Source organism: Hesperophylax consimilis, chromosome 27 (assembly GCF_061612785.1).
Source record: "Hesperophylax consimilis isolate HC1 chromosome 27, BYU_Hcon_1.0, whole genome shotgun sequence".
Classification (NCBI taxonomy): domain Eukaryota; kingdom Metazoa; phylum Arthropoda; class Insecta; order Trichoptera; family Limnephilidae; genus Hesperophylax; species Hesperophylax consimilis.
Genome location: NC_142862.1, coordinates 24,899,510 through 24,918,958, shown reverse-complemented (window position 1 = coordinate 24,918,958; position 19,449 = coordinate 24,899,510). Strand labels below are relative to the sequence as shown.

Below are 19,449 nucleotides of genomic sequence, written 5' to 3'. Positions count from 1 at the left end.
TTTCAGTATCATCACTGTTTAAAACATTATTCCAATCTTCTTTTTTTAATTTTTCAGAGAGAATAGTCATATCTATTGTTGATTTTTTGGTTATTAAATTATGTTTTTTATGTTTAATATTATTATTATACAGAAGTAAGCATGAGTGATGATCAGTTATGTTAGTTTTCCAAACAATTGATTTTATTTTGTGAAGATCTTTAATGTTTACATTTGTCCAAATGTGGTCTAAACAAGATGGAGTATGTTCTTTTATTTCCCTAGTACCTATTTTTATTTATGCAAGATATAAAATTTTGTTCAGTCATACAATTGATGTATTCATTTTTGTTATTATTTTCTATTTTTTCATTAATATTAATGTTAAAATCTCCTACGACGAAGCAAAGTTTATTTTTTAATTTTAATAATATGTATTTGAGGTCATTAATAAATGTAATAATACTCGAGCCATGCGTTCTATAGATAGCTATTAGATGGTATATGGATTTGCCGAGTTTGAAATGTACTTCGATGCAGTTTACTAAGTGTATTGGATGTTCTATTATGTTAACAATACTAAATTTATTGCTTGCAAATATTATTATTCCGGAATTTTTATTGATGTCTACTTTGGTAGAAATATAGTTGTACTCAGGTAAGTTATAAGACGGTGACTCAGCGTTCGTAAATGTTTCGGATAACACTATAAAGTCCGGTTTTTTTAATTAAATTATTTATTTTTAGAATTAATTCATCTAAATTTTTTTGAACGCTACGGATGTTTATGTGCATAATAATTATATCATTGATGTTTTTAGAAATAATTTTGTTACACGAATCGGTACATATACATTCATATTCTTGAATTTTAATATTTAACTCTAATTCGTTACTTAAGAAATCATCCATTTAATGCATTTTCGGTTGTATAATACAAAATTATTTATAAGATTTTTATTCAATGACGTAGTTAATTCTTTCTTTGGCTAATTTAAGCATGTAAGATCGGAACTTACATGTTTCGCTGTTTGTTCGGTGGTCTACTTCATTCATTTTACTGTTCAAGGAGTTTATTTCTTTCTTCTTGTTAGCTGAGTTGCAGTTAGCGCATTTGGGTGGCAGTTCCAGGGATTTACACTCGGAGATGGGATGATCTTCTGAACAGTGCTTGCATGTTGGTTTATTCATTCTATTGTAGCATTTTTGTGCTGTGTGTCCAAATCTTTGACAGTGGAAACATTGGGTAAGAGGATTGCAGTCTTCTACATAGATTCTCATGAATCCTAGATGAATTTTTTTTTTATTAATAAGATGTAGTCTCATTTCGGGATTTGTTTGTAGTATTAAGTTTTTGCTGTTAGTTTTTTTGTTTGTAATGATGGCCTTAACTTGTAATATTTCTTTGTCTTGGTATTTTTCACATATCATTTTGATGTCGTTGTTTTGTTCAATGATGTCTTCTAAGAATTCTTTTTCGGTATAGTCTTTGTCAAGACCTTTGAATATTACGCATGGATCCGTTTTCAGAAGTACCTCCGCTATTATGGTTTTGTCGACTTCATTTATCTTATCTTTTAATTTTTTTGCGTCTTCTTTTTCTGGGCATGTTATTATAAGGTTTTTTTTTGTTTTTTTAATTTCGCATACTCGAATTCCCAACTGCGATATTTTTATCTTTTGTATTTTCTCTTTTATTTTTTCAGTGTCTTCTTCTTTTAAGCTTTTAATTATTATAGGAAATCGTTTTTCTTGCGTTTGTGATATTAAGTTTTTTACTGCAGAAGAGTATGAAAATGGGTATTTTTGTGCTTGGTTTTTTTCTTGAATATCACACTTTTCTTGTAATTTAGCTAATTCTATTGCCATGTGCGATATCATTTCCATGATGTTATTTATTTCTTTCATCATTTTTGATTTGGTTTCTTTGGTAAGTTTATTTTCTTCTATGATTGTATGTAAGTCACTTATGTTTTGTTTCGCCTTTGTTATGAAGGCATGCGGATCAACCGCTTCCTCCATTTTTCCAGGTCAAAAAAATATATTTTCCGTAAATTTATGTATTTGTATAATTTGTCTTGGGTTGAAGGTGTTATTTTATTTATTCACCGCTTACGGCGCTCACTCGCGTCCAACACCGTTGGAGGTTTGGGCGACACTGAAATATGAAGGGGGAGTATTTTTTCCGTTAAAAACAATGTTTTATTTAATTCGAAGGGTGGTCCATCGGGTACGAGAGATTTAAATTTGTCTGCATGTTTTTTTACATTTAAGTTGGCAACTCTACTGTTTGGCAGTTGTTATCTGCTGTTATTGAAGTTATTAAAAATGGCTCGAAATACAAAAAGATAACGTCTTGTTATTGTTAAAACACATTACAAATTTCATTTCAAAATTAAATCCAGCGTATAAGATGGACCACCCTTTTTATTGATAGCTAATATTTCCTACAAAACTTTGGATTTTGTTATATTTATACGTTGTCGCGAAAAATAACAACTGACGGTGCACAAAAAATTAAAAGAAAATTAACGATACTCAGTAAAGATAGAGCCAGTATGTCAGTATTTTTAGTAAGAGTTTCACTAGGCTTATCTTTCTTGCCATGGCTCCTAGCAGAGAACAACTTGACAGACATAAATATATCTGAAGCCAAGCTTAAAGAGCACTGATATGCCGGCCCATTTTATGTTCGCTATGAGAGAGATTTACGTCCGTCAAATTGCTCTCTGGTAGGAGCCCTGGCAAGATAAGCCTAGTGATTCCAATACTAAAAATATTTATTTACCGGGCCATAGCCAGATACCTACATAAAAGTTTATGACAACATTGGAAATTTCCTCACCAAGATTTAATATTTCACTAACACAAAACATTACAGAAAAACAAGTTTCTTCACATCAGTCTTTAATTCAGATGGCCACTTTAAACAAAATCTTAATTCTCAAAATCCTTTTCTCCCTTTGAAATTTAAAATCCCCCAGATCTGGGAGTTCTTCCCAGACACACCATCACCGAAACAGAACGGTCCATATGCTAGTGATGGCACACTTATTAATGGTTATTGACTTAAAATTCAATCGAAAACCTCATTATTGAGATCAAATTCACCATAGAACAACATTATTCACTAACCACGAAACTAAAATAAATAACTAATAAATATTTCTAATGAATTTACACATTCGGTTTAAAAAATATATTAATAATCGAACATTTTAATGCATTTTTAGACTATGCCCATCTCTAAATATATTTAACTAGCAATATCTATGGAATCGATCGAATAATGTCAGCAATTATGGTCAGCAATGTCAAGTGTCAGTTCGTCGCACGTCGTTTGAGGTGGGGATGGGAGGTTGTAAACATGTAGATCAATAAATATAATAACAGGTAAAGGTGATAAACCATTTCTTTCGTTTCGATATTTAGCTTTGATTTTAAAGTTTACGGATGCGATTCTCACCGCAGTGAAAAATATATTTTTTGTCATTATTTACTGTTCTTTATTTTTTAGAGTAATGAATAAATGAAATCAATAGTTAGTGTTGATTTGTGATCGTTATAAATAAATTTGAACCAAATAATGTTAATTTGGTCCCTGTTCAATGGTTATGGTGAGTTATTTAAATACGAAATTTTGAATGCTGTTATCGCTAAGAAAATCAATAACTCTTTCGTATTTTTGTGTTACATTATTAACTTTGTGTATGTTTGTAAAAGCTCACTTGGGCTCACACATTTAAAATAGTGTATTTTATTAATCTATTTCGTCCGAGAGTTTACTTTTTATATGTATTATTTTCGGTAAACTTGTCGAATTCCGCTGCGTGCAAAGGCTTTTTATAAAAACAACACTTGATTTCAACTCAGATATCGAATGGAGACCACTATGTAAGTCGGGAGTTTAAGTAAACATACCCAAATTATGTTTTTAGGGTTTAGTTTGGGTTACTTTAATAATTTGTGCATATTTCCTAAGCTTCAAACTTAACTACGATTGAGAAAAAATTGAACTTAATATATCTTTTACCATCTCTTAACACATAAATAGTTATTTATTGTAGTAATTAAGTTGAATCCAAGTGTTGTTTGTATTTAATGCGTACTAAGCGTGCAATGGAATTCGATAAGATTAATTTATTTTCTTCATGTGCTTTAAAAATGCGTTTTTTTTTGTTCCATAGGCTTTTCAAAATGGATGACTCAGTCGAACAGGCCCCGGTTATCTACAAAAATTACCATGAAAAGATTTGTCAGGTTTCAGAAATTAAGGAAGAAACTGAATGTGTTCTAGTCTCTACAATTCCAATGCCGAATGGCACCTCTCCCATTCCTGCGATCGGTTAGTATATTTATACCATCGGTAATACCTTTCAAAATGTTTACTTCTTTTGAACATGTAAATTAATTTGTAACAGAATGCAGATAATAAGTGGAGTTACCGCTTTTGAATATTTACAGAAGGTGGTTAAGTTTACCTGTTTTTTTTCAGATCAAAGCGATTGCTTCGTCAAATCTGAAACATCACGTGAATCGATTTGTCCGTCTGTAACTAAACTTACTTGCGAGGTTTGCAAGAAAACATTTTTGTGGAAAAGTAATTTGACAAGACACATGCTTCGCGTGCACAAAGATGAAAGAGCATTTGCCTGTGAACAGTGCGGTAAAGCATTTAACGAACGACCGAGCTTGATTCAACACATGCGAATACATTCTGGCGAGAAACCTTTCACGTGTGTTGAATGCAACAAAGCATTCAGTGATAGAAATAATCTTGCAAGACATGCAAGAACTCATTCCGGGGTCAAACCTTATGCCTGTGACATTTGCGGAAAAGTATTTGGACAAAGTAGTCACTTGAACCAACACATGCAAGTTCATACAGGCGAAAAACCTGAAACCTGCGAAGAATGTGGTAAATCGTTTGGGAAGAAAAGTTCCTTAATTCAACATATGAGAACTCATATTGTAGATAGACACATTGACTGTGATGAATGCGGTAAGACTTTCAGTCACAAAATAATTTATTTACAGCACAAAAGAACCCACAGCGGCGTCAAACCATTCTCTTGTAAACAATGCGACAAAACATTCAGCCAGAATACTCATTTATTAGCACACACACGAATTCACCAAGGCGATTCTTTTATCTGTGAAGTTTGCAAAAAGATGTTTCACGATAGAAACGACCTAGTACGACACCTTAAAAGTCACGATGAAGATAACAAACCGTTTTCTTGTGAGGATTGCGGTAAATCGTTCAACGACGGAATCAACTTACTCAAACACACGCTAACTCATAAATCGTTTCCAAAACAATTTGCTTGTGAAGAGTGCGGTAAATTGTACTATAACAAAAGTAGATTAGATAAACACATCAAGACACATGAATGCGACAAGCCGTTTTCCTGTGAAGTTTGCGGTAAGTCCTTTAGTTTGAGAAGTCTGATGATACCGCACATGAGGGTTCATACGGGAGAGCGGCCCTTCAGCTGTGAAGAGTGCTGCAAGACCTTCAGCGATAGGAACAACTTAAAACGGCACATGAGAACGCACACCGGTGAGAAGCCTTATTCTTGTGATGAGTGTGGTAATGTGTTCAGCCAGAGCGGCCATTTGATACAGCACATGGTGGTTCACGAGAAACCCGCTACGTGCGGAGTGTGTAACAAAACCTTCTTCCTGGAAAGCCTTCTGTCGCAACACATGATTTCGCAGCATGGTGAAGGAATTACGAGTAGTATTGAATGTACTTGAACTATCAAAATGAAATGGTTAGTTGATAAAAAGTCATATTTTCGCAGGAGTAAACATTGAAGATGAATTCACACACCTCTATCCGGGAATATACTGCTTACTTGATTCACCCACATTCATACATCGTCATATTCACGCTAGTCTAGTATTCTGCTTCAAACACCTGTTTGACTTAACTGTCCCACATTTTCCCCCTTTCCGTTCATCGTATATTATCAAACCAAATAATAAGCGGGTCTTCATGGTTTATCATGCTTCCCCTGATTGTTCCTCTTGATATCATCATGTTTTAATTCGGTTTATTTGATTTATTATAAATGTAATATTATTTTAGTTCTTCAACGAACTGAAAGAGTGAAGTTATATTGGCAGCTATCCAGTCTATTTACCGTTACGCCACGCTTACACAATGGCAAAACAGCTATATAGCATAACAGAAAATAGCTATGTAGTCGGCTTTATATTTAAAATTAAATGCTATGTAGAAATGAGTTTCCCATCGGTTGTCGGTAAGATCAAAGGGAACTACGTAGCTGTGCTGTGTGTGACAGGCTGGAGGCTAGTTTGTCTATATAGCTGTCGCAAAAAACGCTCCTCAGTTGTGCGCTTACTTGCCATATCGAAGTAAACTGTTTTACAGATGCTATAAAAGCTTTTATAAATGTTTTTAATCATAGCTTTTAATATGTGGCCCGGCCCTATAAATAGCCTCATCACAATTCTCGGCCATAAATACCCCTATTACAAAACTCGGCTATGTAGCTGTTTTTCTAGATTCCGTAAACGCGGCTCAAGTCTCGTGCAAGTTCCTTAGATAACCGAGTGGATCTACGTTTCGATTAGCTGTCACTCGCCCTCATCAGAGCTACACTACATGTTACCTAAAGTAAGCTTATGCAGCTCGTGTAAGTTTACCTTTGTATATTTCTTAGGTTGCATGAACAGATCATATCTTTTGAATACTATTTGATTGTCTATTTTACAGCAATCCAATTCAAAGTTGTGAATTGTACTTACGAATTAGTTAAGACTAGGTTTTTAGGTTTAAGCATAAAATACGTGATCGCGAATTTGTTTGCTAATTAGTTGTACCCCGCAACGCGTTGCTTTGGCTCAGTCTGTCTATGCAGATAGAGAAACAATAGCGCGTGTTGCTTTTACGTCCAACAGCTGGTTTTTACCGTCACAGGTGACTTCTATATAAATATAGGTATACAAAAACACGCGTATTCGAATTCCACGTTATGTCGAAATTTCAAAGCAATCGGTGAAGGAGATTTAAGATTTTGAACAAACGAACATTTATATATTTAAATATTGAAGACAATATTAGTGATTTTTAAACGCAAATCTGAAACAGAAAAATCAGAAAAGGAAACGGTCACATCTGGGACTCGAACCCAGATATATTTATTTATATATATATATTTATATATTTATTTATATTATATTTATATAGATAGATTGCTTAGTCGGAGTTAACTAGTTTCGTGTTTTAAATTAATAGGGATAATGTTTCTTTGCTCAACGATTGATCTCTAATATAGGTAAAAATTCCAAAGAAATGCCACTTAATAGTAAATACTTAGGTATTTGAGAGTTAATCTGACTACGGCAGATTTAACTCTGATAATTTTAAGTACTCGTAAAGTCTTTATATGATCTCTACTTTTAATATTTTGTTTGTGTGATAGCTATTTAATTTTACGTATGTTTAATATATTTACTTTTACAATATTTGAACTACTATCTTGATAAGTTACTCGTTTCTAGTCAATATTGTGTATTTAGTAGTATAACGATCGCCTGGGAAGCAGAGCTGATTATGAAAAGCTAGCTTAAAAATCTTTATGTTCACTCTACACAGTGGCGTCGGATGGCTTTTAAACTATTTGCATAGTGGGAACCTTTATTCCAACTGGCCTGTCACTAGATTAAACGACAGCTGATTAAATTTGACTAGACGCCCTTTTCAGAGTTGCAAATGGCAAAGGAAGGTTAGGTTACCTATATTAAATGTTTTTGGAGTTCGTAGGAAATTGGTGGGGCCGATTCAAAAGTTAGCCTTTGTGCTGGAAATTTTCCTTACGTCACCATTTCAATGTGTGGGTATTTAAAGTACAAATAAAAAAGTGGAAACCAATGCTTTGTTTTTCGTTTTATTTATCCTTTTTACATCATTTTAAAAACTGAGACGATATTGCAGTTCTATTTTTAATTCTCCATTATTGTCTTTCCTGCAAACATTTATTTATACCTCACATCATTTCCCAATTAGAGGTATCATAGATCCACCTGTAGTGAGACTTATGCGGTTGCACATGAGCGGAAAACCCGTTCACCGTTGATGTTGGCTTCATAAGAACGGGGCGCTTCTTTGGCTCGTTATTGTGTAAGACGGCTCGAATGTGAAACGATTTACCGGCATCTGTTTTTCCTCCTTCACGTAATCCGGGCCTCTTCAAGACCCGTATAAATAAATACCTTCCTACAGACCCTATCCTTAACCCTCCTCACAGTGCTGCCCAACCGGGTAGTGACATAGTTCCGCTGCCTTTAAAGACTACAGACGGGAGCACTCTTGTGAGGTGTCACATAAAAAAGTCATGCACTGAGGGTGAAAATATATTCTGCAGTGCTGCAGGTCGGTATTGAATTATCGCTGCTGTAACTGACTAACCCGCTTTTCAGCACAACCTACAATTTGTGCAAGATCTGTAATTACTTACCATAGACCTTAATCGCTTCACTTTCAATTTATTGGCAGAAACCGATAAACAGTGGAAGAAAAAATAAGTCAGTTTCATGTTGTTCATTGGAATTCGCGTGGAAATTGTTTACAACCACATTCGTTAGTTAAACAACGCGTAAAATAAAGGGTAGAATATTCCTCAAAATCGATAAATATAACATTCCATAACATAAGATAAAGTTTCATTAGAATCCTGAGCCACAGACAAAAAAACTAGTGATGTGTATTCATAGCCACAGCTCGTCGCTTCAGGCAATGTACTAATCGAATGATCTTTCCCCGGAGATGCAGAGTCATAATTTGGGTAAACTTTAATCTCATCGTGATAAAATTGAAGTGATTTTTTTCAAAATCATCAATGAAACGCAAGAAATTTTACACATTGTCTAATATGATAGGCCACAGATTTTACAAATGCAGCAATAATGTGATTCTCCTAGTAAACGTTGTCTCAATGCACTCGGTCAAAGTTAGCGCCAACGTGTGAACGCCGTTAGTGGGTCGGCGCCAAGATCCTTTGATGTGTGCAGGAAATCCGACAATAATCGGGTTGGCCGGCCAACACGTGCATACGCCAAGTGGTCCTGCATTGGCCCAATGCATTAGGCCAACGTGTACTAGGGGCATAAAATATAATGTCCAATCTTTGATGTAATATATTTAGATGCGACATGAAGCGAAAAAATAGGTTCAGCTTTTTTACCTCCAATGCTCTAACTAAAACTAATGTGGTATTTGTGTTAATGTGTATAAGTGCAAGCAAGATTGTTTTATTTTTATTTTTTTATTTTCAACTTGCTTGCGAGATTCTATAAAAGGTGATGCATGCTAGGATAGTATCTCTTTTCTTACAAACAGCCCCCAATTGAATACCAGTACAAGATCACGTATTACTTTACTGAGTTACTACCCACACACACCACAACAAAGGCACGATAGTCCATACATTACAACTACTCAATCTGGTCTACGCACCGCTTATTGCGTTCTATCTAATAGTGGAGCACGTTTCAACGAGATATTAGTACCCAATAGCGCTTCTAATTGTAGCTCTATGTATTCAATGCATTTTCTACTAGCCTATCTACGAGCATAGTTTCACTATCGAACTTTCTCGATAAAACGACTCCGAATCCAATGTAATAACGCCTGTATTTGGATGTAGAAGATACAACAGCGCATCAACAATGTTGGAATGAATCGATTAACCAGCTTGATGAGACACCGGGTCACCGGAGCCAGGATGCGGCCAATGACCTCCGACAACACGGTGGTGACCGCGGCCCCACTGAGCCCAAGCTCACTCAAGACCACACCCGACATAATTGCTTATTTTTATATTTATTAGTATTTACTAAAATTTTTACTATTATCCTACCAATATGTGTAAATTTAAGGGATGTGTGAGGTTGCACTAACCTTCACATATCCTGGAATATATATTTTTTATTTTTCCCCAAAAAACCACAGTAGCATTTTTTCCCTTTGAATACAGTTATCAAAAGTTTGTTCCAATTTTTTTTCTCCCGCAGACGAGAGACTTTAGTTGCCGGGTCAATTGCATTGCAACAGTTGGTGGCATAAAAATCCGTTGGATTTTGGAATCATTTCCAACGGTCGCCGCAACTAAAGTCTGTCGCCGACGGGCGGCCTAAGTGAATCAAAAAATATTGATTAAGAATAAATTCAACTTTCAAGTGAAACAAAACATTAATTATAAATTTCAATCATTTGGTCAATTATATTTAGAATTTCGATTCGAATATCCATTTCGACTATTTTCAGACTCGACAAATTTGATTGATTAATAAATACAGATAAATTGATTACTGAAATACTATTATGTCCGGATTGTGTCATCACTAAATATTTCTAATAAAATATTTCTATTTCATAACTTAATCTATGGTTTTTTCAAAGTCGAGATGCCAAAATCAAAAGTTTTGGATAATAATTTTAGGATATTATAGTATCCTAGTATAAGAGCAGAAATAAACGGAAAACTATGTTTTTTTACCAACTCAAAAATCAAACACATTGTTAGTGTTATTTTGTTTTTTGTACGGTCGTCTGATTCACATCCACAATAAAATTTATGTTTATATTGCGAGCAATTTAATTTATAACAAATTTGACAGATAAAGCCGCAAATTGAGTTAAATAATCATGATGGGAGAATCACTCGGCGCAGGACAAGAGTCAATTGAAAAATCGGATATAATTTTTAACTCTGCTGGTGAACTGCCTTGTCGCATTAAAATAGAAGAGATTAAATACTTTGGCGGTGAGACGAATGATGAACTAACTCCTGACTCTGACATTGATATATTTGAACAGGATGTAAAAAAATATAGTTCTGAAAGACTCGCATCAAATTTAAGTAACGTAACAGGTAAGTGTAAATACTCTATTAATTATTTATCATTAAGGAGAAATCACAAATAATACCGTCAAACTGACAGTATGCTTGTAGCAAAATAATTACATAAATGCCCGGTTGTTATTCCCCGTTCAATTAAAGCCTTTTTGCTCTCTTCTCTAACAGGTTCAATTAAAATTTCACATTTGTTTCAGATTTTGGAGATGCTCGAATGGAGAACATTATTAATCTCGAGTCTCGCGAAAATGACGAGCGAACAAAAACAACGATCTCTACGAAGGCGAAAGCAAGCAGCATTCAAAACCTTGGCACATCGAAAAGGAAAAAGAAATATAACACGAAGTTTACAAAACTCAACTGCGAAGATTGTGGAAAAATATTTATTTCGAAAAGTAAACTGGAAAGCCATTCTAAAATTCACAGCGGAGAGAAACCATTCCATTGTGAGGAGTGTGATAAAGTTTTCAGTCAAAAGGGTCACTTAACAAGACACATGCGTTCTCATAGTGGAGAGAAACCATTCGTTTGTGAGTTGTGCAACAAAAATTTCATCCAAAGTGGACACTTGAGACGTCACATGAAAATTCACATTGGAGACAAGCCATTTCCGTGTGATAAGTGCAACAAAAGTTTCAGTCAGAGCAATCACTTGGTGTATCATTTACGAACACACTCTGGCGTTAAGCCTTACACTTGTGGGACTTGTGACAAGAGTTTTAACATGCCTGGCGATCTAGTGAAGCACGGTCGAACTCACACGGGGGAGAAACCATTCTCGTGTGCAGAGTGCGGTAAACTGTTCAGTCGCAAGAATAACTTGAAAGACCATCTCCGGGTTCACAGCCTTGAGCAACCGTACTACTGCGAGGTCTGCGGAAGGCTGTTCAACCACAAGAGTGCCTTGAATAACCACGCCAAGACTCACGGTGATAGGAAACGTTTTCCTTGTCCGAAATGCGATTCTTTCTTTACAAAGAAACAAAATGTGAGGAGGCACCTCGGCATATTTCATGCTAAGTCAATGCTCAGATAGAATTGGTTTTAAAACATGTTTTATAAAATAAATATGAAGAGAACTCTGCTGTTTTTTTGCATTTATCTCTACTTTCAGCGTACTTGAAAGAGGTATTGATTGTTGCTAAAAAAAATTTGTCTTCATACAAAAAAGTAATGAAGTTTCTTCAGTCAATGTGGATTCAAAGTACATTATTTGTATACATATTTGTTTTCATTACCCAATGCGAATTTAGTTTTTTTAGGTCTTGAAATTTTTTTATTGCAAAGTTATTAGAATAACGAAGTAGAGTTTTTACCAGGAAATTTCTACATACCTTTTACATAATGGTTTAATTTTCCATTGGTACTATTTCCATTAATTCTTATCCAATCAATATTTCTAGCTCTGCAATATAGCACTAACAGATCGAAATAATCGTCTTTAATTAGTCTCCCGAATTTCGATTTCGGAATGAGAGAAAAATTAGGTTTGGCTATGAAACACCAAAAAGTGGACAGGCATGCTGCCGTGGTAAGTAAAAACACACAATGTTTTTAGTTAACACAGCAGCATATCTTAGAGGGAAATATTTTTGTTCTATACATTACTTGCCTTGAATAGAGCTGAGTGAACACAGATGTTCCGTCGTTAATTGGAAAGGAACATGAAAACTTGGAGAAGAAAATCGTGGGTCAATAAAAATAAAAGTTAAAACATTTTTTTTTTATTAATTATGCAAGAACGCAATTACAGTCAACTGCAACGATACGCAAACATTGAACATAAAAATTAACATTTTTAATCATTGTAAATATTTATAATTTTTGCAACGAACTGTACGGTAAAAATAAATAAACAAACTTAAACCATTATTACTTATTGTGACTTTTGTTTTAAACAAACTACTGTCTTTTAACGATTTCAAGACTACTTTTGTGCAGCGAGTTTGGAAGGATAATTTTTGTCTTAAGTTAATGAGGATAAATATAGGAAATTAATTTCAGGAAATAATATAGAAAATTAATTTCAGGAAATAACTGAAGTTGACTGGTTTTTTAGTTACAGCGATGGGACATATTGTACCTTCAATCTTCACAACGGTGGGACTTATTGGTCCCTTCGGTATTGAAATATACATATATGTACCTGGGTTGTGCCAACAAAAGAAAAAACAAGTTTATTCTTCAAATATTATCTTTATGTTTTATAGTAAAAACTAACGAGCTTTATGTGTGGCAAGGTGTAAAGCAAGTTTGCAAAGATTTCACTTCATCCTGAAATATGTGAGAAAAGGTGTGCGACATTGTGTCCCGCATTATAAGACTAACGGGACCCAGGGTCCCAGTGAAACATCATGTATAATATTTGCTATAAAATGACAAAGTAACATTGTAATAATGTCGAAAAAAAAGTCTCCAAAAAACTAGATTAGGGATATCACAACATGATGATTTAAATTTTTAATAAGAAATTAGTTAATTAAAAATAATAATTTTTTTAAATGCAAAAAAAAAGGAACATTTTCTAAGGGTTAGATTATTATAAATCTCAAGTAAACTAACTATCTACATTTATAATAGTTAAAATAAAATAACTTTGTTTGAATGACACTTTATTATATATATTTCTTACCAACCGGTTTCAGTTCTATCCGAATCTTCATCAGGGTTTATAAAAACATATTAAATTAATTACAGAGGTATATGGGTACATATAGTTAAGTTGGAAGAGGGAGAGAGAACATCAACTTTGGTGAGGGGTGGGGGCGTGGAAGACTTAGTTAAGTGGGAGGGGGTAAACATAGGTGCAGGGAAGGGAAATATATTTAAAATGAGACTGTTTGTTAAATCTAATTGCTTATTTATTGCTTGTTTATTAATGACTTTTAGGGATTTTTTTTATTTTAAGTGTTTCTAAATTATTAAGGCGTAGACCTATACCGTTTCTATGTAATACATCTATACCTGAAGGCTTATTAAATTAGTGATCTTTATCTATTAAATGTGTTTCAAAATTCCGAAAAACTTATTTTTAAGCATCTCACGAGCTCAACTACCCTCGTTTGAACATTTCTTGCAGTTTTACCAATGTAAAATGCTTCGCAATCATTACATTTAAGTTTGTAGATGCCAGAATGCCTTTGAATTAATTAAAATTTTACCTAGGTTATTATTGATATGAAAAGCGGCTTTAATTTCTGGTGGAAATTTTAAAAACACATGAAGATGAAAAATTATTAATGATTAAAATTCTACGCCAACCATGGTTTTTATTTACTGCGATGTTGGGGATACTATTGTACAGGAATTTATTAGTAGATATGAGTCGTTATTTTTTTGCAAGGATTCTATCGATTAAGGTATGGGTATATCCATTATTTATGGCGATAGATTTGATAACAGAGAGTTCAATATTAAAGTTATCTTTAGATAGCGGAATAGTGACAAGTCTGTGGACCATAGAATAGAAGGCAAAATGTTTATGGGAAATGGGATGGTTTGAAGTACTATTAATAACTGTATCGGTAAAGGTATGTTTTTTATAAATATTAAAATTGAAATTATTATTGATAATGGATAGGTCGAGGAAATTTAAACTACAATTAGTACCTATTTCTACTGTGAACTGAATATTTTTATGGAACGAATTAAGGAAGGACAAGAAGGAATTAACTTGACTTTCTGTACCTTTCCATATGAAAAAAATATCATCAATGTAACGTTTCCACATAAATACATTATTTAAAAGAGGTGAGTTAGAACTAAAAATATTTTTTCCAGGTTATTCATGAAGATATCATCAAATGATACCCAATAAGACCCATGGGTAGACCGTATTATTGTTGGAATAGAGCATCATTAAATTTAAAATAGTTTTGGTTAAGACAGATGTTAAACATTCGAGCAAGATCGTCAGAAAGATCTTTTGGTAGGTTGGAATTGGTTAATAAATTAGACAGTATAGTTCTACATTTGGGAATAAATTTACTACATCGAAGGAAACTAATTTACAGTTATTAGGTAGAGTTAAATCTTTTAAATTATTGACTAATTCATAAGAATTCTTAGTAGTATACATCGGGGTAAACACATTTGATTTATTAAATAGGTGAGTCACAAAGGCAGCTAATTTGTAATTTGGGGAATTACAGCATGATACCACAGGTCTAATAGGGCTATTAGTTTGTAATTTGGGGAATTACAGCATGATACCACAGGTCTAATAGGGCTATTAGTTTGTAATTTGGGGAATTAGAGCATGATACCACAGGTCTAATAGGGCTATTAGTTTGTAATTTGGGGAATTAGAGCATGATACCACCAGTCTAATAGGGCTATTAGTTTGTAATTTGGGGAATTAGAGCATGATACCACAGGTCTAATAGGGCTATTAGTTTTGTGGATTTTTAAGAATTCATGTAATCTTGGGATTTGACATTATCTTGTGAATGATTTTGAAAAACTGGGGATTTACAATCTTTTGGTAGGTTGGAATTGGTTAATAAATTAGACAGTATAGTTCTACATTTGGGAATAAATTTACTACATCGAAGGAAACTAATTTACAGTTATTAGGTAGAGTTAAATCTTTTAAATTATTGACTAATTCATAAGAATTCTTAGTAGTATACATCGGGGTAAACACATTTGATTTATTAAATAGGTGAGTCACAAAGGCAGCTAATTTGTAATTTGGGGAATTACAGCATGATACCACAGGTCTAATAGGGCTATTAGTTTGTAATTTGGGGAATTAGAGCATGATACCACAGGTCTAATAGGGCTATTAGTTTGTAATTTGGGGAATTAGAGCATGATACCACCAGTCTAATAGGGCTATTAGTTTGTAATTTGGGGAATTAGAGCATGATACCACAGGTCTAAAAGGGCTATTAGTTTGTAATTTGGGGAATTAGAGCATGATACCACCAGTCTAATAGGGCTATTAGTTTGTAATTTGGGGAATTAGAGCATGATACCACAGGTCTAATAGGGCTATTATTTTGTAATTTGGGGAATTACAGCATGATACCACAGGTCTAATAGGGCTATTAGTTTTGTGGATTTTTAAGAATTCATGTAATCTTGGGATTTGACATTATCTTGTGAATGATTTTGAAAAACTGGGGATTTACAATCTTTTAATGCATTTTTGATGTGTTGTTGAAACTTATTAGTAGGGTCAGTTCGTAGAGTTTTGAAATTGTCATTATGTATTGATGAAGTTATTCACTTTTGAATTATATTCCGAATGGTTCATTATTATTATTGTATTGCCTGTCGGCTTTTGTTAGAACTAAATTTTCATTAGTTAACTTTTTGCGAATGTTGTTTGCTTGTTGGTTTTCTGGGTTAAACCTCGGATGATATTTAGGGATTTCAGCACTTTTATATTGGAATGTAGTTGGAAAGAAGTGTAGGGCCGTCTAAATGTCCACTGTTGACATTATTTTTGGTGTGGTGAAGGCTATGTTTTAAACATTTGGAAAGTAATTTTGGTAATTTTTTTAAAATGGAGACAACTCGCTCAGACTGGGTCCTACTGGAATTTTCGTTGGCGCTGCTATTACGTCTAGGCAACAAGCTAGAACCTTCTAGTGAGTTCGCGTAATGTGCTAGACCAACTCGCAACGTATTGTCGTAGGTAGCTCTAGACGTCGCGAGTAGGTAGTTCACTCGCAAGTAGGTACTCGGAGACAGGTAGGTCGTGTTGTTTACTTTTAGCGAGACAATCTGGATGATTCCACGATCGCCACCACTCCAATAGATTGCGTTGGTGAAATTGTTATTCCAAAAAAATTGTGACATGAAGAGAGCTTCATGTCACAACTTTCTATCGTGTATAATAATAACTTACTAGATTTTAAAGCCCTGTCCCTCTTTGACACAAACCAAAGTAACAGTTTGGTTCATTTTAATTCTGTGACACCACCGTGTAAAAAAGTCCACATTCCTCTGTAAATTCTCGATGAAACTCCTCCGTAATAGTCTACACCTTTTAACACTGACTCTGAAAATTATTTACTACAAAAATTTAGTAGAATTTCTCAGCCTGTGACTCCTCCCTTTTCCTAGAAGAAAAATAAATCATTAGAATTAAGCATATTAATTGTATGTTATTTAAAAGATGGGAAAATAATTCGGACAGGATTAAAAAAGTAGCTAGGAGTCTTTTTCTACCTAAGGGTCGTCACTAAATAGTGTCGCGTCAGGTAAGTACCTATACTCATAAAATAAATAAAAATAAGAAAAATTAAGGTACCTACCCAATCTAGTTCTATGTATTGTTCCAATTTCAAATAAAATAAAATGCTTTAAAAAAAGTCTTCTTTCTAAAAGTTATTCTTTCCTCGAGTGATGTATTGAAGTTCTGTTGTTTCTGTGTCAATATACAGGTTTTCCAATAAGAGGTGTTATTTTGATATTCAATCGTAAAAGATCAATGGTTTCGTTGCTTGTGTGGCACGTAGCACCGTCTTGTTGAAAGTAAACGTTGTCCAGATCAATACCATCCAATTCCAGCCATAAAAAATCATTAATCATCTCTCGATAGCGCAATCCATTCACCGTAACTGTTGCTTCAGCCTCATTTTCGAAAAAGTAAGGTCCAATGACTCCGCCGGACCTTAAACCGCACCAAACTGTCACACGTTGAGGATAGAGAGGCTTTTCAACAATAACTCTTGGGTTTTCCGAGCCCCAGATGCGACAATTTTGCTTGTTGACGAAGCCACCGAGGTGGAAATGGGCCTCATCACTCAAGATGATTTGCATTTGATTCACTCAAGTGAATTTTAATAATTTCAATGCGTTGTTGAAGCGTGTATCGTTCCATTTTTATTAATGGTGTAGTTTCCACTTGTCAAATGTTAAAAAATGACAGCTTCAAAAGTAACATCTACCGAAATAGCGAGCTATTCAAAATAACACCTCTTATTGGAAAACCCTGTATAATGCACTAAAAATTTGAATGTAGCTATTGGACTCACTTGTATAAGCTGTAGAGGAACATGACCACTGGATACCCGGCTAGTAGCAGACCAAACAGACCCACCGAATCAAATTGCATACGGCAACGGTAGACATTTATTTTTTAGCTCAAATGATTACTTTTTGTGTTCAATTTGAAGGAGGTATTAGCCTGTGTTTGTCATTGACCCCACCGGCTGCTAGGAGGTTCCTTACAAGGTTAGAGAGCTGAAGGCGTTTGCTGATCACTATATTTCTGCAAAAAAGAAATACATGTTGATTAAATAAATAAAATAATGTTTATTTACATAGAAAGCGAAATTAAAAAAATATATACATTTTATTATTGCACAAGAGTCCGAAGAACCAGTGGTTATGATGTCCGTAAGTCGAAACAAAAAATTGTAATAATGGTGGCATTTATTTTTATTTTTAAGTTAACGAATAAATTTAAAATGTTTTTATTGTTGGAATAACCTAACGAGTAAAACCTCAAATTGTAATATTCATTGAAGACAAAATTCACGATTATCAAAAGAAAATTTGAAAAAATCTAGGATATGTATCTATATGCGACACGTACACGACAAGACATTTTCGGGGCATATCTGAGACGATTTCCATTAACCCTTTCATCCCCGGTGTTAATTCAAATTAACATGAACTTTGTGAATTTTTTTACCGTAACGGTAGCGATTAAGAAAAGCCATGTTTTTGTTTTGTTATAGCTTGTAATCTTTTCTGTGGTGTCTATTTTTTCCGCTCGGTTGAAATCCTTATTCCCGCCACAACAACGATAAATATTTTGACATCTGCTGATTGCGAGTTTCATTGAATTTCTGCCGTCATTGATTACTTAATTTAAGGTGAGATATCAATATTTTATACTCGAATTACAAATATTTTAACGTATGAAGATGTGTTCTATAATAATAACATCAGTTCAATTCACTGTTCACAGTCATTTGCCAGAATATTTTAAATGAATTTCAATGTTCATTCAAATTAACACTGGTAAGTGACAGACATGTTTTTAACTAGTACGGCAAATTTTTAAAGATTTATAATATTAGATTATTTCTTTATTTCTGAATGAATTTTAGTTAAAATGTTATTTGTTTATACCTTAGAGATTATCACTTCATTGTAAATGTGCATTTTTGACATGAAACCGTTATTTGTATTACTTTTGTGTTATGTTCATTTTACCTTATTTTTAAAAAATACCCTCTGACATCCAATGTTAATCCAAATTAACATAGAAAAATTTAAAAATTTAAATACCAAAAATTTTCAAATAATTTTCTGAGGTATTATCAAGCATTACATATTTTATATATGTGGAAACAATAATGCGGGTGTGAAAGGGTTAAGAGCTTATTATAGACCCGTCGGAATTTCCAACTACTGTCAAAACTTCTTCACTTTTTCGTCGCTAGTTGGCGATAGATGTTCATTCACAAACTTATTAATTCTAATATTAAACAAGTGTTATAACCGCGTATTGCCGTACACTTCTATTCAACAACCCGATTCGGAAATATTTAAGTAAAACAACCAACTAGTATAAAAGTGTGGTTTGTTTACGTGATCCACGATTTTGGTGGTAGAG

At 33.8% G+C, this 19,449-nt stretch overlaps 3 protein-coding genes across 3 annotated transcripts in view; 2 read left to right on the top strand and 1 right to left on the bottom strand.

Annotated features, from left to right (window-relative positions):
* The first annotated feature begins 3,283 nt into the window (after positions 1–3,283).
* LOC149410817 (uncharacterized) lies at positions 3,284–7,869 on the top strand. Its single transcript, XM_089648082.1, has 3 exons — positions 3,284–3,372; positions 4,167–4,324; positions 4,475–7,869. The coding sequence occupies exons 2-3, from the start codon at positions 4,177–4,179 to the stop codon at positions 5,737–5,739; spliced, it is 1,413 nt and encodes a 470-aa protein (XP_089504208.1). The 5' UTR covers positions 3,284–3,372; positions 4,167–4,176; the 3' UTR covers positions 5,740–7,869.
* A 2,549-nt stretch (positions 7,870–10,418) lies between these two features.
* LOC149410816 (uncharacterized) lies at positions 10,419–11,931 on the top strand. Its single transcript, XM_089648083.1, has 2 exons — positions 10,419–10,883; positions 11,066–11,931. Exons 1-2 carry the CDS (start codon positions 10,658–10,660, stop codon positions 11,902–11,904), a joined length of 1,065 nt encoding a protein of 354 aa, XP_089504209.1. The 5' UTR covers positions 10,419–10,657; the 3' UTR covers positions 11,905–11,931.
* Positions 11,932–16,388: 4,457 nt separating this feature from the next.
* Positions 16,389–19,449, bottom strand: part of LOC149410815 (uncharacterized) — a 30,891-nt gene continuing 27,830 nt past the window's right edge. The window contains exons 8-9 of the mRNA XM_089648348.1: positions 17,858–18,093; positions 16,389–16,939 (exon numbers count right to left, since the gene is read on the bottom strand). Coding sequence (XP_089504474.1) covers positions 17,988–18,093 — 106 coding nt within the window. The 3' untranslated portion in view covers positions 16,389–16,939; positions 17,858–17,987. The remainder of the gene's footprint in view (positions 16,940–17,857; positions 18,094–19,449) is intronic.

Bases quoted from the DNA above. Each gene is read 5' to 3' on its own strand.
- LOC149410817 (XM_089648082.1), top strand. From the start codon at position 4,177: ATGGATGACTCAGTCGAACAGGCCCCGGTTATCTACAAAAATTACCAT. The intron at 4,325-4,474 runs GTTAGTATATTT...GTTTTTTTTCAG, and splicing joins CTCTCCCATTCCTGCGATCG to ATCAAAGCGATTGCTTCGTC.
- LOC149410816 (XM_089648083.1), top strand. From the start codon at position 10,658: ATGATGGGAGAATCACTCGGCGCAGGACAAGAGTCAATTGAAAAATCG. The intron at 10,884-11,065 runs GTAAGTGTAAAT...CATTTGTTTCAG, and splicing joins AAATTTAAGTAACGTAACAG to ATTTTGGAGATGCTCGAATG.